We start from the raw sequence: 27,914 nt of genomic DNA on the forward strand, positions 1-27,914 counted from the left end.
ATATAGCAGGAAGGATGGGTACATGTGATATAGCAGGAAGGATGGGTACATGTGATGTAGCAGCACGGATGGGTACATGTGATATAGCAAGAAGGATGGGTACATGTGATATTGCAAGGAGGATGGGTACATGTGATATTGCAAGGAGGATGGGTACATGTGATATAGCAGAAAGAATGGGTCCATGTGATATAGTAAGAAGGATGGGTAGAAAATACATAGCAGAAAGAATTGGTCCATGTGTTATATCAAGAATGATGGGTACATGTGATATAACAGTACGGATGGGTACATGTGATGTAGCAGGACGGATGGGTAAATGTGAATAGCTGGAAGGATGGGTACATATGATGTAGAAGAACGGATGGGTACATGTGATATAGCAGAAATGATGGGTACATGTCATATAGTAGGAAGGATGGGTAGATAATATATAGCAGAAAGAATGGGTCCATGTGTTATATCAAGAAGGTTGGGTACATGTGATATAACAGGACGGATGGGTACATGTGAAATAGCTGGAAGGATGGGTACATATGATGTAGCAGGACGGATGGGTACATGTGACATAGCAGGACTTATGGGTACATGGGATATAGCAGGACGGATTGGTACATGTGATTTAGCAGGACGGATGGTTAGATGTAATATAGCAGGACGGATGGGTACATGTGATATAGCAGAAGGATGGGTACATGGGATATAGCAGGACGGATGGGTACATGTGATATAGCAGGACGGATGGGTACATGTGATATAGCAGAAGGATGGGTACATGGGATATAGCAGGACGGATGGGTACATGTGATATAGCAGAAGGATGGGTACATGGGATGTAGCAGGACGGATGGGTACATGGGATATAGCAGAAGGATGGGTACATGGGATATAGCAGGACGGATGGGTACATGTGATATAGCAGAAGGATGGGTACATGGGATATAGCAGGACTTATGGGTACATGGGATATAGCAGAAGGATGGGTACATGGGATATAGCAGGAAGGATGGGTACATGTGATATAGCATGACGGATGGGTACATGTGTTATATCAAGAAGGATGGGTACATGTGATAGAGCAGGACGGATGGGTACATGTGTTATATCAAGAAGGATGGGTACATGGGATATAGCAGAACGGATGGGTACATGGGATATAGCAGGACGGATGGGTACATGGGATATAGCAGGACGGATGGGTACATGGGATATAGCAAGACGGATGGGTACATGGGATGTAGCAGGACTTATGGGTACATGTGATATAGCAGAAGGATGGGTACATTGGATATAGCAGGACTTATGGGTACATGGGATATAGCAGAAGGATGGGTACATGGGATATAGCAGAAAGGATGGGTCCGTGTGATATAGGAGAAATGATGGGTCCATGTTGTATAGCAGGAAGGATGGATACATGTGATGCAGCAGAAAGGTTGGGTACATGTGATATAGCAGGAAGGATGGGTACATGTGATATAGCAGGACGGATGGGTACATGTGATATAGCAGGAAGGATGGGTCCATGTGATATAGCTGAAAGTATGGGTACATGTGATATAACAAAAAGGATGGGTACATGTGATATAGCAGGACGGATGGGTACATGTGATATAGCAGAAAGGATGGGTCCATGTGATATAGCAGGAAGGATGGGTACATGTGGTATTGGAGGAAGGATGGGTACATGTGATGTAGCAGGACGGATGGGTACATGTGATGTAGCAGAAAGGATGGGTACATGTGATATAGCAGGAATGATGGGTACATGTGATATAGCAAGGAGGATGGGTACATGTGATATAGGAGAAAGAATGGGTCCATGTGATATAGCAAGAAGGATGGGTACATGTGATATAGCAGGACGGATGGGTACATGTCATGTAGTACGAAGGATGGGTACATGTGATGTAGCAGGATGGATGGATACATGTGATATAGCAAGAAGGATGGGTACATGTGATATAGCAGAAAGGATGGGTCCTTGTGATGTAGGAGAAATGATGGGTCCATGTGGTATAGCAGGAAGGATGGATACATGTGATGCAGCCGGAAGGATGGGTACATGTGATATAGCAAGAAGGATGGGTACATGTGATATAGCAGAACGGATGGGTACATGTGATATAGCAAGAAGGATGGGTACATGTGATATAGCAGGACGGATGGGTACGTGATATAGCAGAAAGTATGGGTCCATGTGATATAGCAGGACGCATGGTTAGATGTGATATATGAGGAAGGATGGGTACATGTGATATTGGAGGAAGGATGTGTACATGTGATGTAGCAGGACGGATAGGTACATGTGATATAGCAGGAAGGATTGGTACATGTGATATAGCAGGAAGGATGGGTACATGTGATGTAGCAGGACGGATGGGTACATGTGATATAGCAAGAAGGATGGGTACAAGTGATATTGCAAGGAGGATGGGTACATGTGATATTGCAAGGAGGATGGGTACATGTGATATAGCAAGAAGGATGGGTACATGTGATATTGCAAGGAGGATGGGTACATGTGATATTGCAAGAAGGATGGGTACATGTGATATTGCAAGGAGGATGGGTACATGTGATATTGCAAGGAGGATGGGTACATGTGATATAGCAGAAAGAATGGGTACATGTGATATTGCAAGGAGGATGGGTACATGTGATATTGCAAGAAGGATGGGTACATGTGATATTGCAAGGAGGATGGGTACATGTGATATAGTAAGAAAGATGGGTACATGTGATATAGCAAGAAGGATGGGTATATATGATAAAGCAGGAAGGATGGGTACATGTGATATAGCAGAAAGGATTATGTGATAGAGTGAGACGGTTATAATTTATGTAACGGATAAGCGTGGTAGAACAAGAAGGATTCAAACGCTGACATGAATGGATTGTTGGTATACATGACTGTATGGGTGAATGGGATAGATATGGAGCTGGATGAACTGGTGTGTGAGATAGGGTAATTTATTATGGCTGTTCCCTTATGTACATGCATTGATCACCTATTCTCACGAAACATGTACCAGTGCGAGATGGACATGTACACTGTTTAAAATTAAAGTGTTTATATCATAATGAAAACTCGTGTTATGAAACGCAACCTTTATTAGTCAAAGAACAAGAAATATCAAAAGTCAAGGTGTGGTGTTATGTCTCTAACATTCAGAGTAAAGCACATGCCCTTGTTTCTAAATTGTAAGCTAGTGACCATAATTATGAACAACGACATATGAAATTGAGATCAAATACAAACACACAAAACCTTTGGCTAACTTTTGCAATAAACTTTAGCTTTCATTGTGTAACTTCCTCGAAATGTGGTCCTTCAGATTCAGTTCTGTGACATTTTTATCACGACTGCTGATTCTCTTTTCACTGGCAGAGTGGAGACCAGTTTTTCAGAAATGATATAACAAAGAAATTAACAACATGTCCATATGAATAACACCAACATCCAACAATATAACCACCAATCATGAACAGCTACACGATTCAAACCAGTGTTGCATATACTTTCAACTGACGGTAACGTACATTACACCTTTCCGTCCGTGGTAGATTACATAAACATATTGTCAGGAACAAATTTCCTAACATATGGAAACTATCATAACCGGTTTCAAACGAAACCTATAACTGCAGAAACAAATTTATATTCTTCCTGCTGTGAATAATCCATAACCATGTAGATTACATGGATTCCTTAAAGAGTCCTGATACACATTCTGTGTCCTCTGCTGTGAACAGGATTGCTCGGCCATACCTGCCCACAGGTTCAGGATCTGACAACACAGAAACCCAGATGGCATCTTCTCGTCTAGGCCACTTGAAATGATGGGCAACCTTGGATGACGTCTTTTTCATGAAGGAAACTAAACAGTCACATTCAGATAGGTCCACATCTACTTTCTGGTCAATATACCATTTCTATTGGTACACAACTGCGACACACTGGCCTTGTTGGGGTCGCACAGGGTCATCTGACTGTAAGGGGGCATCTCCTTCCATATGTTCAGGATCAACAGGTGGATTAGCTTCAGAATCTGATCCAGAGGCTTCAAGAGTAACATCTGTGGTGGGTATCTCAGCTTCATCTACATCATTTGTGGAGTTCACGATGTCATACCTTATCCAGTCTGTGTGATACTTGCCATCCGAGCACAGCATGCAATAGCATGATGTTGTTCTAGAAAGGATAACTCCAGGAGATACACCAACAACTACATGGACAGTCATTGTTCCTTTTATGGGCTTGACAGACTTTGTGAGATGCTGAAGGTATATACTTATCGGAGCAATGTCATCAGCTTTCAGGAAGACATAACATGCACGCGTATGAAATGTGGACGTTCTTTGACGTTCCACCAATACCATCGCCCCTTTCCATGTCTGGCCCCACGGTGATTCCAGATCGCTGGGACGCCAAAGAGGTTCTAATGATCTGATACCACATGGAACATGCTCTTGTTCCTATATTGCGAAGGGGGGCTGTCAGTCCAATAATGAATGCATGAAACGGATCCTGTGTCAGCCTGTTGGATGAGCCTGTTGATGGAAGAATAGACTGATCCTGCTTAATGGAAGCTTTGGCATGAATCATCAGCATGTAATTTACGTTACTTTATTATACTGAAAGCCATTACAAACGCATGTTGGCATTCATACTTTCTGAATTCACACAAATGTCAACATATATAAATGTAACTGGCAGATACGTTTTAAGTGAACATCTGTGAATAATTTCATCTGAAAATGTCCAATCAACAACAATATCAGTGACGTAACAACGACATCAAACAAAGGGTTCCTGTCTGGGGACAATGAAGGCCAGTCCATCACACGAACATTCTCATTATTCAAAAGGTCCCTTGTTACCCTGGCTGCATGGGAACGTGCATTATCAAATCCGTTGACGTCCATTTGGCTTTCAGTATATGTAATCAACGTTACCAAAACTAATAATACACAGTAATGAATTTATCATAGATGTACAAAATTGTGATCATTTAAAAAATCTAATGTTTTGTCATGATATGTAATCACGTTACCCAAACTCTACAGCAATTAAACTCTGTCAGGGGATCTATATCATACAGGAGTCAGAATGATGAATTGTAACTTTAGAAAGTCAAAACACATTACCTGCAACGGTTCTGGACTCCAAAACTCATCCACAATATGTTAAATTCCTTTGTTTCAGACTTGCATAAAAACATTAGACATGGCAGGAAGCACTTGGCATGGAAAATGTGAACGGATCATCATCTATTGGTCACATTGTAGAGGGGAAATATTTCCACCTTCAACAGTTAATACACCACCTAGAATAATGACATGAACTGATTTCGTGGTGTTGTAGATTACAGAACGTAAATTACATCAAAGGTTTCAAATATCAATGTTTATTTAGTTATGGACATTAGAGTGAATGTTTAGTGACTGTACGACTGTCAGTATATGCTACCTCATCGCAACATGTGGCAAATAGTTTTGTAAAGTTTATCATGTATGTATGGAATACTGTAAGGGTCATTCTCGCGATCTCGACCTTTGGAAACAAGCTAAAAATGCCAAAAGTGCGAGAATGCGAGATCGCGAGAATGTCCCTTACAGTATTCCATATATATGAGATGTGATGATCATGTAGATTACAGCCTTAGAACAACTTATAATTATATATTATATAAGAGAATACCATTAAAACTCACGGGAAGACTGAAAGAGTGTAGAGGTGACATTATGGAGGGTTGTAACCTATAATTTCACAAACAAGCCTATTTTCCGTAACTAAAAACAAAATATTTCTAGAATTTTTACTTTCATGCAGACTTCTTACATTTTTGTCTCGTAAATTACATGATTTACATCAATTTAGAGACACAATCTATATGTGCTTTTACCAGAGGAAAACAAATTAAACTTGCAGATATGTCTTTCTAACATATATATATAGTTTCAATCTTAAAATGAAGTGAAACTATTATCATCATCTTCGTTAATACATTCGTAGTAAAACTGTAAGTATATATATGTGTATGCCCCAATACGAGACAAGCACAGTTTGGTCATTTGGTGACCAAACTTCATCATATGAATATCATATAATTTTGGCTGGAGCTTTAATGTCAAAAGGTGCAAAAGTCAAGCCCTGTGTAGTCAACCACAGAAATGTGATTTTTACTTGACGTCGTTGAATTTAGTGACTAAAACTGGGTGAGACATGAAATCAGCTAATTGGGACATGGTTCGAGGATAGGTGTGTCAATGAAGGTTTTGAGATTCATGCTATGGACGTTCAAAGACGAAAAATAAGATAGAAACTAATAACCTAACTTTCTGAAGTTTTTTTCACGCGCGGGGGAGGAGGGGACAGACAATAAGGCACAGATTAATAATAATAAAACATTTAAAAGAAAAACAACTAAATGAATACACAATGTAAAAGCTAAATGGATGCCACGTCGATGTCGACCTGATACATGTGTGGCCGATGGTAGAACCAATGAGGATACAGTCCTCGTACTCGTCGCTGCTGGCCGAAGGGAATCTCACAGCCAGTACTGTGTAAATAATGAGGACGTAAAATCAGTTTGTGTGTGCACGTTTTGTTGTTTGTATTTTATAGACAGTACTTTGTTATTGTGGTCAATATTTATTGATGTTATGGAGAAATATTTCTTGGTGTTTTTGTTGTAAGAATGGTCCTTTACATAATTAATACTATTCCACTATTAACAAAGATTATCGTAACCAACAAATGCAAATGTCAAAGCAGCTGCAATGCGCAAATTCTGTTTCACAGAGTTATCGTTCTTACCAGGCACCTGCCAGGGGGCGTGCTAGAAGTTCTCCATGAATGAACTTGCGATGACACAATCTTGTGGCCTCAACATTTCAATTCAAAATATGACCGTGAGTCATACTGGAGGATGTTGTTAATTACTGTGACGTAACAGATACAATGTGTGGTCGGTGTTAGGCTTGAGACAGTTGATAATCAATGACTCTCTAAAACCCAGGAAATCGTGGTCAGTATTTCGGATCATTGTTACACCATGTCGCAGGACGCTGAGCAGACGACACCCGTACAGGGCATTAGAAGAAAAATATTTCAGTGTGTGGATTTTATTCAAGGCTATTTCGTAGATGCTGCCCTGTTTTGTTTCTTTCTCTCACGGCACATGTCTCTACCATTGTTCCAGGAATATGTTCAGGACCAAATCCACAAAAAACATAACCTCAATTTGATAGATATTCAGAAAGGCATGAGTGGGAATGAGACCAGCTCCTGGCACGAGGCCCAGCAGGAGAGTGTGCTGGCCGTACTAGGACTCCAGATTGCGGAGGGTTTACCAGCCATCATCACTGTCCTCATCTTGGGGGCTGTCAGTGACCGCACAGGTAGACGCAAGATCCTGTTATGGCTGCCGTCACTAGGAAGTGTTGCACATTCTCTCATATATGTCCTGATTTTATACACTGGCTGGAACCTGGATGGCCTTTTCATGGCATCAGCTCTCAGGGGAATCAGTGGGAGTATGACCGCCTTCTTGGCGGGATCAACATATTTTGCGATTAACAGCGTTAAACCAAATCAAAGAGCCTCGCGCCTTGCTATCCAAGAATTTTTGAATGGTGGTGCATATGCACTTGGAAACATCATGGTTGGATTCTGGGTCAAGTCCAGTGGATTTTTTGCAACCGTTCTGGTTCACTCTAATCTGCGGGGTGATCGCCTTCTTGATATCCTTCTTCCTGGTCCAGGAATGCCAGCTCAGCGAAGCGGACAGACCGATTCGACACAGAAGGACTGGGAATTGTTGCAAAGATTTGTTCGCTCCGATGGCCAAAATATTCAACTGTTGTAAAAACCGAGGCCTAATTAAAGTTTGGATGGCCATTTTAGCGTTCCAGACATACGCTGCCGTACATATTGGGCAGGAGAATGTCTTAGTGTTGTATCTTAGTGGACAGCCATATTTGTATTCCTGGCGCACGGATGTGACTGGGCCGGGGCCGTATGTAAAAATTGGTCTGTTCTTGTCCGTCATCATGGCTGTGGCCGCTGCCGCTGTTGCACTTAGTCCACCCATTATGAGGAGGTTCCTCACAGAATCAAACATCGCATTTATTGGATACTTCTCCAAGGCCCTTGGGACCCTCTGGATTGCTGTTGTTCAGAATGAAACAATTTTATACTTTGGTAAGTCCTTAGAAATCACAAACAAAGATCAAGGTATATTTTCAATGCTCACTAATGCTATATGTTAGAAGAATCCCTTTCTCAGGAAGAAATGCAGACTTAACAACTGTCAGAATAGTATTTTTATATCAAAATATGTTCATCTATTATCTAGTGTTGTCACAGTTGTATAGCCTTGTGGTGGGATAGCCTACTGGTTAAAGCGTTCGCTCTTCACGCCGGAGACCCGGGTTTGAGTCCGCACATGGGTACAATGTGTGAAGCCCATTTCTGGTGTCCCCCGACGTGATAAACCATACTCACAGCTGTGTAAGATATTGGAGTTGCATCCCTTTGTCGTGCAAGGATCCACTGATCAATGATCATGCATCACTAGAGTTCCCGGATCCTGGTGAGCACCATTCTTGTATTGAAAGCTTTCACCTGTGCATGGAACCTATGACTCGTTTGCCTGCCATGCAACAGCTGTAGACAAATAAGCTGCTCCTGGAAGGTTTTAAAGTCATTTCAACAATCAACATGAGTTATATCTTGTTTTTCATTGAATCTAACAGTAAATGATTACCCGAAATACAGACACAATGTCTGTTTTTAACAAAGGACTAATTTGCTGATTGGCCTCTTCATCTACATGCTTAAGGTGACAGTTTGTTACGTGCCATTATCAAAATACTGTTACAGGTGCTGTTCAGCCCTACTTACTTAGTCTGACAGGGTAACCTAGTGGTTGAAGTCTCAAAAAGGAACTGAATACAACTCAGAAAATGTCAACATTTTTGTCTTGTACAAGCAAGAATAGTGAAATAAGGCTAAACGTGTCCCCAAAATTTTGAAAAGTTCCTTTCCCTGAGGCAAGCTTCAAAGTATACATGTATGCTGGAGAACAAGTCTTGGTTAAAGTCAGTCATGACAAATAAATTGATGCAACTGTCTAAGGCCACACAGAAAAGTAAGGGTAGGTAGGTAGATATTAATTATGTTTTCAGTGCATATGTATGGTCCCAGTTAGGCAACAAATATGGCAAAACATAATGTGCCTCACCCTATAAATCATGTGAGGTTCATTTTTTGACATGTACGGTATCTCCTGAAAAATAGAAACTTCAAAAAGTAAAATAGACAAGTAAATAGTCATTTGTGTCTCATGGCTTGAACTGACAACAACTTTATTGCCTTGACAAATACCACTCTAATGCAAGTATCTCACACTTAAATGTTGAGCCAGACTTTCCGTGTTTAAATCTGAACTAGCATCTGCAAGGTTTGTCTGACCAGAGCACTGCACACCAGTCATCACAGAGGAGACAGGCATGTGGCAACTTGATGCACAGTAGATTTAAGTCACAAAACTAAATCCCTGCGTCAGTGAATGGAGCTATCAAATGTTCACTGATGCAGATGAAAAGTGTGGCTATACAAGTTTCACTGCAACAGGGGAGCAAATTTCAATGGAGGTAGTTAATAGTTAAAAAAATTAGGGTTAAAGGCATTTTGTGTAATCAGAACCTTAACTGTTTTTGGGTGTGGCCTTTGATGATATGACATGCAGGTTTTATTGTTTAGTGTACATGTATCACAGAAAATATTCATGTTCAAGGATACAATCAGCCAATTAGAATGATTACATAATTTTAAGTAGATCTTGGTGTAACTGTATCAACTTATTTGTGATACAATCAGCCAATTAGAATGATGACATAATTTTAAGTAGATCTTGGTGTAACTGTATCAACTTATTTGTGCATACTTTGCTACACTGAAGGAAATTTTCGTGGGCCACGTCTTTGGACTTGTAGCTAAAGTCATGGACTGGCTAATTTATTAACACATCATATTTGATTATTTATGTGAACTTGTGACAACATTGTTTGCTGTTGATCGGGAGTAGTAGCAACTCTGTATGACTCCTGGTGGTAGCCTGGGGGGTATTTGTCAAACCAGTAACAGATTCGGTGATCTAGGTAAATATCTTCAACTTGACTGTCAAGATCTTAACATGATAAGTGTCCTTGTGTGCTCAATATCTATCACTGTGGTCAGTAGTGTGTTTTCCTAGTGCTCAGTCAATGTCAGTGCCAGGTCAACTAGCCTTGCCTAGACAAGGACATGGAAATACCCCAAGGACTGTTAGTATACTGTACATAAACCATCATGTGCAGATGCATGATTTTCATTTGTAAATATATCACTCTCTCAGTCTCAGGCTAGTTAAGTTATAATAAACATTTAATTTAATTTTAAATTTTGACCTGATAAAAATGTTCTTCGTATAACCAGACTTATTTAAGTTATTTGAGCATAAAGAAAATATTTCAGAAATTCAAACATGTGTTACTGTTTTCTTAATTGTTTTTGATGGTATTTTACCTTTTTGGTAATCTTTACTAAGTTCCTACATTCAAATTTCAGGTTTGTGAATTATTTTGTGGGCTAGTAACTTTCAGGCATAACTAGCCTAAATGGCTAGCAAAGTCTGGAAACTATTTCGCACACTGTGTATGCATTTTTAAAATGTGGTATGTGATATTGTGGTCTCTAAAGGTATGTGATATTGTGGTCTCTAAAGGTATGTGATATTGTGGTCTCTAAAGGTATGTGATATTGTGGTCTCTAAAGGTATGTGATATTGTGGTCACTAAAGGTATGTATACAGTTTGATTGCCATGATCATGATGATTGTAGTTGTGTGGAGCTTCACATATAGTTAGCCTGGTTACATGCCTTGTTGAGGAGCTTTCCTCTTGACACTCATTTACAATCATACCTCAAGTCGGGGCACAGTGGGCGGGTGGACAGTCTCGTACTTGATACACATGTAACTAAATATATTCATGTAAGCTGTGACCACATGTGGGCTGTTTCTCAGGCCTTGTGTCACTGAGTGGTATGGCTGTTCATTGCATGGGGTAGGACACTGGTCAGAGGTCAGAAATATTTTGGGGGTCAGAAATATTTTGGGGATTGGCAATCCTCTCTTCATGGATAGAGTTTTTCTTCTTTCTTCTTTTTTGGGGGGTGTGTGTGTTTGAGACTGTGATTACATAAATATGAGTCACTGTTGGCAAGTTAACCTTGTGAATGTCATGGTTCCTGTTTGATAAAACTATAGTGATCAAACTATTATATATCACTTAACATTAAGAGACATCCTTCTGATAACTGTGTCTGGGTGACATTCAATATGCAGCAGTAGAGTTTTGTTAAGATCATTTGAAGACTAACAGGAAATTTCATGGACAAGTGTCTTTATTATAAGGTGAGAAAGTGTTAAACACTGTGATCATGGTGATCAGACAGTAGATGTTAAATATTCTGTGGTGAGATAGTTGATAGTGAACGTTTTATTACGTTTATGGTAAGGCCCAGGGAGACACAATGCAGGCATACAGTATGGTACCTAACTGAACGAAGGCAAGATATCAGCAATAGTGAAGGTTTGCAAACATAGTTTGGCTAGTTGGCCTTTTCAAACAATACCCTGACAAGTGTAAATTGGCATGGCTCCCACGGCTGAAGCTATTAATGCATTATGCCATTTAGATAGTGGTCAAAGTTTTCGATGTTTTATTTGGGATTACACTTTCTCAGTAAAGTACAGATTGCAGTACTTTTGGGGGTTGAGTCCTGACATTTTCCTCCAGATAAATCCGAAGTGGATGCGATTGTGACACAAGAAACCATCCACAACAGCAACAAGTGAAATTTAATTCAAATTGGTTCTTGTAAAAAGAATATTAAAACAGGAATGGCTAATGAAGCAACGGTGTCTAAGTCCAATTCCTAGATTAATGCTTAAGATATTGTTACATCCTGCAGTTGTCAGCAAGTAGTCAGTTGTTAGCTGGTACTAGTCATGCTATACATTATCAGATAGACAATCCAAAAGATTTGACAGATCTACAAGCTGTTATAAAATAATTAAATGTTATCAGCTACTTATGATTCTTGTTTGATTTTACAAATTGTCTGCCAAGAAAAGAGTACATTTGTATCCAAATAAACTTTGAGACTTGCATTTTCAAAGAAATGATCGGGAGATGAGAATTTGGAAATTGTGTATTTACAAAAAAACCTTTTTATAATACCAAAAGATCTATAAAATTACGAACTTTTATTTTAAAAGAGTTACTTCCTCACTTGAAGCTTTAAGACAATACAAATGAAGACATTTCCCTCTGACAGTCACTATCAAAATGAGAATTTTCTTTTTAATGTCAGTATTAATTTCATTGACAATTGTTAATGTCATGGATAGATACACTGATTTAAATGAGACACGGGGCATAGCGTTCGGTTTTACAATCATTGTTGTCTTAATGAAACCTTTGATCTTGTTTGTAAAGAACAATTTGATAAAAACAATGATAGCTGTAATAGGAACTATAATAATATTTTATCTGTGTGGCCTATCATGTGACTATTTCAGTCTGAGGTGATATTTACATCAGGAATTAACTGAAACAGGTTCTGCAGGCCTTAGAAACAGCCTAACAATATTTAAGTGCTCTGTGTTGAGTAATTCCAACCATAATTGTTTGATGAAGCTGTAACCATTTAAGGAAAACAGCAAAGTATATTTACACACCAGGTGGCCATGTTGGATGTCCATGATATGTTCAAGTTTTAAGTATTTGTGTTGTGAAGCGTACCATCCTTGCCTTTCCCTTTGCGTGTTTGCTAAACTGAAGTGAGGGAAGTGAGCGTTCCGTGCATATCTGCCCTGTAAGCAAGGGCCATGCCGGTTCATGGGTGTATCTGCTGGAACAAAGATGCAGTGCCACAACAGATAACTGCTATGATTAGGGATTGTTTCAAAGCTGAAAAGAATTGACTCTGATATTTGGTTAGTAAGTGTTTTGGAGTATTTTCCAGAATAAGGTGTTATTAACATGATAATCAAGGAAGTTTGGATCTCACTAGTTCATTGTCTTATAAATGTTGCTAAGTGTGTTGAAACAAAGGAAAAGGCACATCTTGCCCAATAAAAACTGCCACCTGTGTTGTAATGTTTTGGGTTAAGTATTCATTTCTGTCACTAGTGAACTGATGTGTGGGTTGTTGGGGGGATGACATGGCCTCAGTGACCATCTCACACTATCCCTAGTTGACAAGTAAACAAACATTACTTTATTTTTGAACAAAATATAATGTTGCAAGTGGCATTGGTGATGTTGGTTATCCAAAACATGTCACTGAAAGCATTTCTTTAAAATGCTTCTTTCTTCATGGTGACAGTAATTAAGCTACTGTCTTCTCATTACAATCATCAGACACATGAATATTACAGACAGTTTAATGATTAAACATTGCCAAGGTGATAACTTGTGCTTAATGTGCCCATGCATGGAAGCCCTAGAGAAGGGATGTTTGCAGGAATTCATTTAGGAGGTAACTATTAATCAGGGAGCAAACAAATGGATATTGCATGCTTCACAATTTCTGTTCATTTGGATTGCCTTTGTCATTTTGACTCTTGCTCCACACATATGATGTAGGTCACTCACTCACTCACTCTCTCAACAACGATGCTGTGGGTCACTCTCACACATCTCTTGATTTCAGTTGTGCTTCACTCACTCCCTCACTCCTTGTCCTATATCATAGATCGTTCGCTCACTCACTCACTCAATCACGCATGCACGCATGCACGCATGCACGCATTGTGTCCTTGACCTATGTTGTAACTTGTATGTCAGGCACTCACTGAAGGATTTTTCTCAATATTTCAGCCATCCTGCTGTTGGCGTTTGAACTTCTGCCATTCCCTATGATGAGGTCCATCGTGTCAAGAGGAATCTCCCCATCAGAACAAGGTGAGATTCTCCCCTGAATGTACTTTAGCCATGTGACTAATTGCAACTTTGACAGCCACCATATGGTTCTAAAATGTTGTTTAAACATGTACAGACTGTCACACCCTCAGCATCAGGCACCTAATCGCCAGCACACAAAGTCAGACGCCTAGACCGCTCATCCACAAAAAATGGAAGTCGGACAACTGGTAGTCTAGACTGCTGACTTTGTGTACCCCTCTGATAAGTGTTAGTTGGCACGGCTCCCACGGCTGAAAGCTATGAAAATGAACAAATTGTGAAAGCCGCGGTGGCTGAGCGGTCTAGGCGTCTGACTTTGTGTGCTGGCGATTAGGTGCCTGACTCTGAGGGTGTGGGTTCGAATCCCAGATGGGACTCAACCCAACAAAAGTACTAGAATCTGTACTTTACAAAGAAAGTGTAATCCCAAATATAACATATGTTACACTCAAAGATGGTATGAAACTTACAATGTTAGGCCTGTGAACTTACTTAACCCACAGTATAAGTGTTCTCAGTACAAATGTGAGGTTAAAGATCATCGAGGTTTTCAACCTCCACCACATAGCTGGAATATTGCTGAGTGTGGGTTTAAAATTAAACAACAATCAAACATATAATGGTATCCAGCTGTCGTACATCTGGATAGGTCACTGAGGTCATGTCATCCCCCCAACTCACCTCTCTGTTACACCTGGCAACTGGGAATTGGGTGGGGTGGGGTGAGATGGTCACTGAGGCCATGTCATCCCCCCAACTCACCTGTCTGTTACACCTGGCAACTGGGAATTGGAGTGTGTGTGTGATGAGATGGTCACTGAGGCCATGTCATCCCCACAACTCACCTGTCTGTTACACCTGGCAACTGGGGGTGGAGAGGGGTGAGATGGTCACTGAGGCCATGTCATCCCCACAACTCACCTGTCTGTTACACCTGGCAACTGGGGGTGGAGCGGGGTAACATGGTCACTGAGGCCATGTCATCCCCCCAACTCACCTGTCTGTTACACCTGGCAACTGGGGGTGGAGAGGGGTGAGATGGTTACTGAGGCCATGTCATCCCCCCAACTCACCTGTCTGTTACACCTGGCAACTGGGGGTGGAGAGGGGTGAGATGGTCACTGAGGCCATGTCATCCCCCCAACTCACCTGTCTGTTACACCTGGCAACTGGGGGTTGAGAGGGGTGAGATGGTCACTGAGGTCATGTCATCCCCACAACTCACCTGTCTGTTACACCTGACAACAGGGGGTGGAGAGGGGTGAGATGGTCACTGAGGCCATGTCATCCCCCCAACTCACCTGTCTGTTACACCTGGCAACTGGGGGTTGAGAGGGTGAGATGGTCACTGAGGCCATGTCATCCCCCCAACTCACCTGTCTGTTACACCTGACAACTGGGGGTGGAGAGGGGTGAGATGGTCACTGAGGTCATGTCATCCCCCCAACTCACCTGTCTGTTACACCTGGCAACTGGGGGTTGAGAGGGGTGAGATGGTCACTGAGGTCATGTCATCCCCCCAACTCACCTGTCTGTTACACCTGACAACTGGGGGTGGAGAGGGGTAAGGTGGTTACTGAGGCCATGTCATCCCCCCAACTCACATGTTTGTCATGCCTGGCAACTGGGGGTGGGGAGCGGCGAAGAGGATCACTGAGGTCAAGCCATCCCCAGGACTTAACTGTCTGTCACACGCTAGTTGTCCTGGACACATCACAGTAATCAGGATATTCGACTTTGTTGGCTGTAACAGTCTGCCGCAGGACGTAAACAGTTGTGCTATATGTTCACTCAGGTGTCACATCATTACTGCTATGACTATCCAGTCTCTACCCCCTACACCCTACACTGTGTGCATGATATCATTGTTACACAGGTAACCTGATTCAGGTCAACATGGGGAAGGTGCAGGAAGACAGTGGGATTGCCTCTGACTAGCCCACTTCTAATGTCTTGACACAAACACCTTGACTCTTAGGTCATCGCTACATAGTTGTGATTGTTGGTGCACATCAAAGATTAATCTCAAAGAGTGTTGACATATTGCGCATCATGGGATGAGGAGAGGATACTGGAGGTCATGTCATGATGATCTCTATGATACTGGCTGTTTGTTGTGGCGTCTTGCTGCCCATCAACGTTGCCATATATTGCCATATCATTACCGCCTTGCCCAGTCTGTTGCAGACAGACAGACAGATAATTTATTTGAGTCTCACCTCAACATCATACATATGTACATAGAAGGGAATAATAAAACGTTGAGCCAATCTTTACAGACTTATGAGAGACTATATCATATAAAATACAAAACTAAAAGAATATAGGATATATAATATATATTTACAGTACGAAGTTAAGAATATAAAAGGGCATGTCGACACCGAATGATAAGAAAGCAGGTTTTGGCTGTATTAAAAGACACCTGTGGATTGGACAGTAAAAATCGGATCTTATCAAAGTCACTAAAAGACAAAAAGCTCACAATAAGCTGCTCACATTTACTAAAAAGGACACCTCTTTCAAAAAAATAAAGTGGACAGTGCAGTAAAACATGACATTCATCTTCAATAAAATCATTACAGTAAAAACATGTTCTTTCCTTTAGAGGAGTACAATTATAACGTCCAGTTTCAACTCTTAGAGGAGCAATACCACATCTAAAAAGTGCTAAAGCACGTCTATAAGAGCGAGGCATGTGGCTAAATAAATAAAATTCAGGATGATATTCATCCTTAAAGGTAGCATATGTTCTTAACTTATTACCTCCATTGCTCGTTGTACCATTTACATTTGAAATAGAATTTTTCCAAGAAGAGTTAAAACTATCAAATAATTTACGTGTCACTTCCGAAACGACAAAGGAATATGATAGTTAACGTGTATGTTATTAAAATGGTGGAGACCAAGATCAGAAAATTTAACGTGCACTCTAAAATTCCAATTCCGTTTCCTTAAAACAGCAGAAACATTACTCCAAACAAAAACTTTACTTGTTATACGGAATGGATCTAAATTACATAATCGTCTAAATAATCTAGACACACCTCGCCACTGATTAACAAAGGGTGGGCACCAACCCATGTCACCACTAACAGCATTGTTTGGGGCATATTTACGTAAACCCATAAAAAACCTCATTGCACGGTTTTGTACAGCATCTATACATGAAAATTTATAGGTGCCCCATATGGATACGCCGTAATTGATGGTGGACCAAACCATAGAAAAAAAACAACTTGGAATATGTTTGATATGGCATACCGCCTCACACTTTATACTTAGTAATTAATAAGCCAAGTGCCCGACTAGCAGAATTAGCTACAGATTTTGCCATGCGTAAATAATCTAAATGCTCTGTTGAAAGCAAACCTAAGTAATTATAACAATCTGTTGTCTCCAATTCCGTATCACCACATACAAATAAAACATTACTTCTTGAAACTGACGGGTGTCTAAAATGAACAACTTTGGATTTAACATTATTGACAGTCATCTTATTGGATATACACCAATTATGTAAACAGTCCAACATAACATTTAAATCATTCTCATTTTCAGCAATTAAAACAATATCATCTGCATGTGACAAGGGTACATCACAGATTTATCTCGGTCAGCTCCAAGCCAGCAACAAATGTTAGTTGAGATATAGAAACGAGTTCCGTCCGTTCGTGCGTTAGTCCATGTCCGTCCGTGCGTCCGTCACACTTTGCCCGAAGCATATCTCCTAAACTATTCGTGATAGCTTAACTAAACTTGGTACACATGTCAACCATGATCCCTAGGTGTGCCTTTTGGGGGATAGACCCAGATATGAATTTTAGTTTTTGCTGTTTCCATGGAAACATGACTTAGGCTGTGACTATGAGGATGTCATCTTGTCCGGAACAGATCTCCTAAACTATACATGCTAGCTTCATCAAACTTGGTACACATATCAAGCATGATCCATAGATATGCCATTTGATGGTTAGACCCAGATATGAATTTTATTTTTTGCTGTTTCCATGGAAACATGACTATGAGGATGTCATCTTGTCCGGAGCAGATTTTCTAAACTGTAATGCTAGCTTTATCAAACTTGGTACATATGTCAAGCATGATCCACAGATGTGCCTTTTGGGGTTTAGACCCAATATCATTTTTTTGCGTTTTCCATGGAAACGTGACTTAGGCTGTGGCTATGAGGATGTCATCTTGTTCACCATGATGCCTTTGGGGGGTTACACCAGTATGTGAATTTTATTTTTTGTGGTTTCCATGGAAACATGACTTGAACTGTGACTCTATGAAGAAGTCATTTTGTCCGGAGAAACTTTCACAAGAATTTGGAAAAAAAACTAAACTTGAAAATAACCCAAGTTGACCATCATTGACGTGTGGCATTGCCTGTTTTAATTTCCTTATAAATATTGTATTGCCATGTCAAAGTTGGGACTGTTGCGGGGGATATTGATGACTTTGTCTTCTTGTTCAACTTGGGATGTAACGTGTCCCATGTCAGGTTGTCATAACTTCTGACTAACATGTTTAGGCTCTCATGTGTGTTTTTTGTTTGACACTACTGCATTGAATGTGGTGTTGCAATTCTTCAGATTGTAAGATTAATGAGGATGTTACAAATAGTCCCAAATTTTTACAACAATGTCTTTTTCCTAATATTATTGCACTTTGTCTAAAAAAATCAACATGTTTCACACATTTTACATTTTTCATGGTTTCTGAGATGTTTGGATGAGCAACACTGACTTTTGTTGCAGGGTCACTGTTTGCTGTGATGCATTGTGGGGAAAGCATAATCTACTTTCTTGCGCCTTTCACATTCACTGCGATCTACGCTTCCTCCCTGCACTACTTCGGAGGCTTTGTCTTCATCGTTTCCATCATCCTGCTCTTTTTGCCGACTGGGTTCACTGTGTAAGTATAATAGATTTACTACCTACCCTACCCATGTACCCGACCCTACCCAGGTATTGACCCCTCATTACCTGACCTTACCAATGTACCTGACCCCTCATTACCTGACCTTGCCAAGGTACCTGACCCCCTCATTAGACCCTACCCATGTACCTGACCCCCTCATTAGACCCTACCCATGTACCTGACCCCAACCATGTACCTGACCCTACACAGGTACCTGACCCTACCATGTACCTGACCACCTCATTAGACCCTACCCATGTACATGGCCCCACCCAGGTACCTGACCCTACCCATGTACCTGACCACCTCATTAGACCCTACCCATGTACATGGCCCCACCCAGGTACCTGATCCTACCCATGTACCTGACCACCTCATTAGACCCTACCCATGTACATGGCCCCACCCAGGTACCTGACCCCACCCATGTACATGACCCCTCATTACCTGACCTTGCCGAGGTACCTGACCCCCTCATTACCCCTATCAAGGTACCTGACCCCTGGTTATCTGACCCCACCCATGTACCTGACCCCACCCATGTACCTGACCCCACTCAGGTACCTGACCCTACACATGTATGCTCGGACCTCGTTGTATCGTGGCATCCATGGTATCGCGGCAAACGGTATTTCGGCTTTTCTGCGCGAGACACGCCTCCTAGCGGTGATTTGCATATGTAAATGGACAGCCAGACGTCAGTCGCTTGTTTACTTTTTAGAAACCAGCAGGATGTATCAAATCTTCGTAAATAGTTAAGTAACCAGCAGAAATATTAATATTAAACTCTGGAATCTTTGGAATCTGTCTGACCCCCATCCATGAAATACATGCTATAATATTTACATGTCGTATATGACCCTTCCCACTCAATCTGAACTAGGTCGTCTGCATCTCGTTGTTGCCATATAAGGTAGCGGAAGTGACGTCATGAGCTTTATTTATCTCCCGGTGAATACCAAATGTTGTACTTCAAATAAGGACAAAAAGCGTAAAATGACCCCTGTTCAATGAAAACGATTTTGCACACTTTAACAAAAAAGAAATTTAGAAAGGATTTTATCATACTGTTGTACACATAATTATTTATTTATTTTATTACATTATTTCAAATGATATTTTGCATTGAAATATGTTTGAAATCATGCCTAAAATAAATAAAAAATGAAACAATATGATCAAATATTTAGAAATTCATGATGAAAATGATATCTTTTGGAAGTTTGGTGTATTCCTTGAATAAAATTTTATAATGACCCCACCCATGTACCAGACCCCCTCATTAGACCCTACCCATGTACCTGACCCTACCCATGTACCTGACCCCCTCATTAGACCCTACCCATGTACTTGACCCTACCCATGTACCTGACCCCACCAATGTACCTGACCCTACACAGGTACCTAACCACCTCATTAGACCCTACCCATGTACCTGGCCCCACCCTGGTACCTGGCCCCACCCATGTACCTGGCCCCTCATTACCTGACCTTACCGAGGTACCTGACCCCCTCATTAGACCCTACCCAGGTACCTGACCCCTGGTTATCTGACCCTACCCATTTACCTGACCTTACCCATGTACCTGACATGGAGGTTGTTTTTGGGTGAATGTTAACATTGTTCTACATTCTTTTACAATTAAAGCAAGAAGAAATATTGTATACTGTTGTGGCAGGATAAATTTTTCTTCATACATGTATTCTTCCAGGGGTTCAGTATGTTTCCGTCATATTATTTATTTTTCAAGTCCATTTGCTCTAGTTAAATGTGTTACTTAAGGACCTGAAATGATTTTATTTCTTATTTGAGCCAATGCTGAGAGACATGTGAGCAATGATGGCTACAGGTTCATTACAACAAGATATATGGTGTGTTTTCAGAGCCCTTCGATATCTAGAGAGGAAGGAGCCTCAGGGATACTGAGCCAATGGATGGAGCCGATTTGCAGCCCGAGGAGGAGGGACCTGCGGCACCCAGCGAATCTGAAACTGACCGACTGGCACAGGAACCAATCAGCTTCATTCAGCTGAGTCAAGATGCATAATGAGCCAGCACGCTGAGGTCCCATGGATTGTTGTGGAATGTGTACCTTGAGCCCGTGATTGCTGACAGAGATCAGCCAGATTGACTGTATGCTGGACAGTTGTTGGATATCAAGGTTTTGTGTAGTATTGTCATAAGTCTGACGTGTTGGGACATTTTCCGGGGATATTGTACACTGCATCATATTTCTTTTGCTCAAAAGTGAAATTAGAAGTCACAGCAGGTCTGTACGATTGTCAACTGATTTGGTAGATGTTTTCTACTTATTTATCAACAGTGCTTACATTAGCTCAACGTTTTATAGAACTTGTTGTAGAGTATTGTGTCAGCTGTGGCTACAATCAAGAAGCAGAAAAATATGAAAACAGCACCTTTGTATCAGTAGGAAAGGAGAGTTTAGTTGTGTGTGTGACAGGTGCTTGGTGTGTCCACAGAGTTATGTTATAGCTGTCTCTGTGTTGCATGCAGTGTGTGGCTTCAGGATATCAAGGTTCATGCTGGCTTCAAATGGCCTTGAATTTTTAGGGTCCCCTTGATTGATTGATCTTGTGAAGCCTTGAAAATCACCAAAAGAGCTTAAAACCCTGAATTTGTACAAAAAGATATACATTTATTAATAAAAGTATTAAAGTTCATGACATTAAATTTGGTAGTAGTGACAAGAAATCTTGTTGGACATTTGGTGATGTTTATACTGTTTTAGGTCTTACGACTCATGTATAATATGCTGGGTTTCTGGAAATTGATTACAGGCCGAAACTGAAAAAAGAGCCATGAGAACTGTTCCAGGGGAAGTTGATTTTAGTGTTGTATATCTGTTCGAGCCTTGAATCAGTGTGTTGTTATCCTGTCAGTGTGAGTAATGATTGTTTCCAGGGTAGAGTAAGTGTGTGACTGTGGTCGCTTAGATCAGTCAGTGCTGGTATTGATCACTCTGAAAAGTAAAAATAATTCTGAAATGAGATAGTAGGCTGTATTGATGAAATGTTATCCATTCCCACCAAACTTGATTTCTTTGACCACTTTCTGTATCTCCACATGCCATGTTTTGGGGTTGTATTTTTCAGGAAGTACAATGTGCAGTAAAACATACGGGATAAATTGCTTACCATCTCACTTCAGATGGACTGTTAATTTGTTGTGGCCTTATATAACAATGAATGAAAATCCAATGAAGTCAGCATTATACACCATGTGACACAGGCTATGTATGGGGTCAACTCTGTAGCTCAGGTCAGGGAAGTGAATTGTTCGTGTAAGCCCTACAGAATACTTTCCCCCCTCAGTTTGACACAAGTTGAAACCATACACAGCATGTGGTGTCATCGACCTTCCATTACAAAGTGCATATTTGGTTCCAGTTCCTACTACCAACCACTTGCATGTGTTTATCGTCTACAGAGAGAGATATTTTTACACCATGTTGTTATATGTGTGGTATGAATTTGCATTTTCTTTGTCTGATATCGTCATTCCACTTCAACGAAAGATCACCCTGTAGTCTTGGTAGCGTGAATGTGGTGAATGAGAATGCCTACAGTACCAGCCGATATCAACAGATGTGGCCTTCCGTAGGTGATGCCTGATTGTGTGAAAGTTAATGTAATATATATTGTACCAGGCCCATTTGAATCTCTAACACTTAATCAATGGTTTGGTTGGTTGGTTGCACTTCCAATACTGCAGCTATATGGCGGCAGTCTGTACATAATCCAGTCTGGATCAGACTATCCAGTGATCAACAGCATGAGCATTGATCTACACAATTGGGTTACGATCACAGGTTTAACCAAGATCGAGGCTTACCACCCGATTCCGTTAGTCGCCTCTTTCAACAAGGATGGCTTGCTAAAAACTAATCAATGGGAAGAAGATATATTTTCTATAAGCATAGTAATGATGATGATGATTTAAAAGTTTGTTTGTGCTCTGCTGATGCAGTAGTATTCTCTCTATACGTATGTTATGGAATGTATAGTAGACTAAGGAACATTGATCTACGCAATTTGGATCCAAAGACAAGCATCAGACAACTTATCAAATCTGACCACCTGATCCTATTAGTTTCCTCTTTTTGGAAGACCAATTCTAGCCAGGTCTTCACGGTGGACTTGATTTAGTACAGTTTCCCCCAAGTCTCTGTAAGTTAAGTGTTGGAGGAAAAGCCTAGAGTGAATGAGATAGTAGAGGTTAACCCATAGTGTGGATCCGGTTAACATAGGTTGAACTACGAAGCAAGGCTAAGAAGAAAGGATCTTGTGGTGTAATGATGTTATTTGTTTTATCTGTTGAACTTAGCATCCCAGTTATCTCTGATACAGCTGGTCTGCAGGAACATACTCTCCATGGTAACAGTTTTAGTTGGTTTATTCTTTTAAAAACCCCACATCTACACAATGATCAAGTTGAAAGTGAGTGAAGTAGTTAAGAAAATGTTTTGATTGAGTCAGATGTGTGTGTTGTGAATGTCCTAATCATTGCGGCAATGTTTGATATATATCTCTTTAGTCCAATGTTTGCCATAATCTATAACCACCAAACAGCCAAAAGTTACTTGTTTATTTTGTGTACATAGTTATTGTGTTTACAACATTTACACATCAACATTTACACAGCCTGACCTCCCATGAGGCCTCTTGCGACCCTGTACATGCACTGTAATAGATATCCAGACACGAAACTGGTCACATCCTCACTTGCACAGTACCTCCAGTCACGGCTGTCACCCAGGGAGCCTACAGCAGCTGTCCTCTCTGACCACAAATACCAGAATTTGCTGGGGCCATCGTACTGCTAGCATTGAAAGTATAGGTGTAATAATTGCCTTAGCAAACAGAATTCTTCATTTGTGCATTTTCCATGGCAATTAATTCTACATAACCAAAATCTAAGCTGGTTATCAAAAAGCCAAGAGAGAGAATTGTTAACAGGTTCAGAAGGTGAAGGTTAGAGATACAACTGCCTCAGAAAAGGTTTGATGTAATACTTTGTGAAGAAGTAGCCCTGCATTTATTACTGACTACTTGGTATTCCTCAGGGCATGTTCTTGTTTGAAAGACAATTTGCCTTGACCTACCTTTAGCATGCAGTCCCGGGCAGTACACCATATGTCCAGATAGATCCAGGGGCAGATAACCAGCTTCCACTAGCTGATATGGGAGATCAGGCTGACATTGATCATATGACTTGTGTCAGCAAATTTGAAGAATAATGTTAGTCTCTACCATTCCACAGTTATGTGTGTATAGCTTATACAATAACTATTACAGATCTATTTATTCAGTACCTTATACATATATCTATTCTGTTGTTATGCATTCGGGTTGTTGAATGTGCATGATCTCAGCACCACCACAAATCTTGTTAGATGGTAGTGTACCATCCTTTCTCTTCCACACCACACTCAGTGTGCATAAACAGGAATCAAAGTGCATATGACCAGTCTTCTCACATTTTCAAGATCTAAAAAATACTGTTGGTTCTGATTGCAAATGAGCTTTGTAAATTGGAACATTGCGTTGAAATGCAGTTCCTTGACATTGGTAGGTGTATTGTTGACCTGACAACATTGGCAATAGCGTGTTGGTCACCAAGGGAACTTGAATCAAACTTTATATGAACTTGTTTTTTTGTATTTTTATCTTTTGATAGATTATGACAAGAATTCTTTGACTATTTTCTGTGATATTACTATTTTGCCCATGTATGGTGTGTTTCACCATGTTGGCATGAAGCTACTGATGACTGTTTATTGTTTGTAGTCCAGCACCAGGGCAACTTCTGGTCCTCTCGTCAGTTCAATGCTGATGTCGCCATGTTGTCACAACATCTAACTGCCAATCAAGACATCCAGTAAGAAGCATGTCTTGATTTGTTTACTTCCAGTGTCCAGGGGTGTGAACTGATAGCATCCTGTGCAAGTCCTGACTTGGCCCAGCTGTCAGTGTGTAACACCACTGCAACAGTTTTGATGGAATCAGGAATTTTTCTGCTCCAGTGGTTGGGAAGCCCATTGGGTTAATTGTTCACCATGATGCTGTAGACTGCAGCTTAATTCCAAAACATTGGTGCATTGTGTGAAGCCCAGTTTGGCGTCCCGTGCTGAGATATTTCTGGAAGGAAGCCTAAAGTGGTGTAAAGCCTAAATCATTGAATGTAATTGCAAATAAAGCATTCATCGCAAATAATCAAATATTTTGGAGTATGACCTGTGTCCTGTGAGCCTCTACCGTTAACCTATGGCAGTACCTCACAGCTGATGCGAGCAGGGCAGGCGTGCTACTGTGAAATCAAAACAACTATGGCATTGTCATTAGGGAAGCTGTTTGACTTTCTATTTGGAGCATTGTATCCTAGCTGAAGAACAGCATAATTCAGTGTTATGTAAATCTCATGTTTTGTCCGTATATATTAAACATTTATTTATTGTCGCTTATTGCCCTTGTTAGCTTGTATAGATGTGATGGTTGTTTTTGAATATGCTATGTTTTAATTTCAGTGTTTCAACCTAATAAGTCATCCCATGGATTGCATTCATATCAGGTGTATTTATAGTGTAACTCTGAGATCGTTTCACAACACCTGTGATGCAAATGGATATACTTTCTGGTTGAATGGGGTCTCGCAATGCTTGGATAGCCATACAAGGTTTTTGCTGTCTCAGTGCTTGGACAGCCCAACAAGCTTGTAGTTGTCAGCGTACTTGGACAGCCATACAAGCTTGTTGCTGTCACAGCGCTTGAATAGCCATACAAGCTTGTTGCTGCCAGAGTGCTTGGACGGTCATACAAGCTTGTTGCTGTCAGCATGCTTGGACGGCCATACAAGTTTGTTGCTGTCATAATGCTTGGACAGCCATACAAGCTTGTTGCTGTCAGCATGCTTGGACAGCCATACAAGCTTGTTGCTGTCACAGTGCTTGGACAGCCATACAAGCTTGTTGCTGTCACAGTGCTTGGACAGCCATACAAGCTTGTTGCTGTCTCAGTGCTTGGACAGCCATACAAGCTTGTTGCTGTCTCAGTGCTTGGACAGCCATACAAGCTTGTTGCTGTCACAGTGCTTGGACAGCCATACAAGTTAGTTGCTGTCATAGTGCTTGGACAGCCATGCAAGCTTGTTGCTGTCTCAGTGCTTGGACAGCCATACAAGCTTGTTGCTGTCACAGTGCTTGAACAGCCATACAAGCTTGTTGCTGTCTCAGTGCTTGGACAGCCATACAAGCTTGTTGCTGTCTCAGTGCTTGGACAGCCATACAAGCTTGTTGTTGTCACAGTGCTTGGACAGCCATACAAGCTTGTTGCTGTCTCAGTGCTTGGACAGCCATACAAGCTTGTTGTTGTCACAGTGCTTGGACAGCCATACAAGCTTGTTGCTGTCACAGTGCTTGGACAGCCATACAGGCTTGTTGCTGTCAGCATGCTTGGACGGCCATACAAGCTTGTTTCTGTCACAGTGCTTGGACAGCCATACAAGCTTGTTGCTGTCACAGTGCTTGGACAGCCATACAAGCTTGTTGTTGTCACAGTGCTTGGGCAGCCATACAAGCTTGTTGCTGTCTCAGTGCTTGGACAGCCATACAAGTTAGTTGCTGTCATAGTGCTTGGACAGCCATACAAGCTTGTTGCTGTCACAGTGCTTGGACAGCCATACAAGCTTGTTGCTGTCTCAGTGCTTGGACAGCCATACAAGCTTGTTGTTGTCACAGTGCTTGGACAGCCATACAAGCTTGTTGCTGTCACAGTGCTTGGACAGCCATACAAGCTTGTTGCTGTCAGCATGCTTGGACGGCCATACAAGCTTGTTGCTGTCACAGTGCTTGGACAGCCATACAGGCTTGTTGCTGTCACAGTGCTTGGACAGCCATACAAGCTTGTTGCTGTCTCAGTGCTTGGACAGCCATACAAGCTTGTTGCTGTCACAGTGCTTGGACAGCCATATAAGCTTGTTGCTGTCATAGTGCTTGGACAACCATACAAGTTAGTTGCTGTCAGCATGCTTGGATGGCCATACAGGCTTGTTATCACAATCTAGAGCCCTGGCCATTTTGTCTATAGTTTGTGTGTTAGTGTTACATGTTTTGTTTGCAGGTATTCACCGTTCATATTAATGTTAATTATGCAGGTGGAAGTCCAGTAGCAGTATCTCATAATCAGTACACTTTTTATACGATTTATGCTTTTTATATAAAAATAATGTAACTTTTTGTAACATTGACAGGGTACTTAACATTATCAGACAGCAGAGAGTTGGCCTGTCCTGAAGCTTGTATCCATACATCCTACAGGGGTCATGGTCATACTCTCAAAGCTGTTCCCTCCTCATGTCATAAGAGAAATAGTACAATAATGGTGTATGTAAGATATTCATTCAATTACTTTGGAGTCACACAATAACCTTCAGTTTATTGATGTATGTTTGCATTGTTGATATTCCACGCACGTGACTGTGGCCATGTTATCCCAGGCTTTGTCCGCCACTAGCCAGACTGAGATTAGACATGTATTCAAGTTAGGAAAGACAAATATGTGCTGTTATAGGTTGTTCTGTTATAATGGTTAACACTGCCACGCAGCCAGTGATGTGGCTGTAGGTTGAGAGAACTGCCACGTACGCTGAAAGGAGGAGGGCGTGACAGGCAAGGACTGGTCATGTGATCTACATCGAGGGGAGAGCTACAGGTACACTAGTCCATATGATTGTGAATAAAGTCAATGCTGTTGCAACTATACTTTTATTAAATGTTTTTTTCCTGGTTAATGAGGATGTACGTGGGAGTCAAGGTGGATGCAAAAATGAGACCTCATTCACTATTTACAGAAACACGCATATCTAATTCTGTGAGCCACAGACTTCAGACAGTACTATCACATAATTCCCTCTCATTGCCTATGTACAAGAAAGATGTGTGTAGAGA

At 41.1% G+C, this 27,914-nt stretch overlaps 2 protein-coding genes across 2 annotated transcripts; both read left to right on the forward strand.

Moving 5' to 3' along the window:
- Window positions 1-6,853: 6,853 nt before the first annotated feature.
- LOC124268833 (proton-coupled folate transporter-like) lies at window positions 6,854-27,726 on the forward strand. Its single transcript, XM_046703847.1, is given in 6 exon segments — window positions 6,854-7,706; window positions 7,708-8,212; window positions 13,942-14,025; window positions 18,789-18,945; window positions 20,836-20,875; window positions 20,877-27,726. Coding segments are annotated over 6 exon segments (1,551 nt in total). The 5' UTR covers window positions 6,854-7,064; the 3' UTR covers window positions 21,000-27,726.
- On the forward strand, window positions 25,805-27,726 carry LOC124268834 (protein SON-like). The gene is made up of 2 exons (XM_046703849.1): window positions 25,805-26,796; window positions 27,013-27,726. The coding sequence occupies exons 1-2, from the start codon at window positions 25,805-25,807 to the stop codon at window positions 27,029-27,031; spliced, it is 1,011 nt and encodes a 336-aa protein (XP_046559805.1). The 3' UTR covers window positions 27,032-27,726.
- Window positions 27,727-27,914: the final 188 nt, after the last annotated feature.

Source organism: Haliotis rubra, unplaced genomic scaffold (assembly GCF_003918875.1).
Source record: "Haliotis rubra isolate DU_JTF1 unplaced genomic scaffold, ASM391887v1 Scf140, whole genome shotgun sequence".
Classification (NCBI taxonomy): domain Eukaryota; kingdom Metazoa; phylum Mollusca; class Gastropoda; order Lepetellida; family Haliotidae; genus Haliotis; species Haliotis rubra.

Excerpts from the sequence above, each read along its gene's own strand:
- LOC124268834 (XM_046703849.1), top strand. The coding sequence starts at position 25,805 with ATGCTTGGACGGCCATACAAGTTTGTTGCTGTCATAATGCTTGGACAG.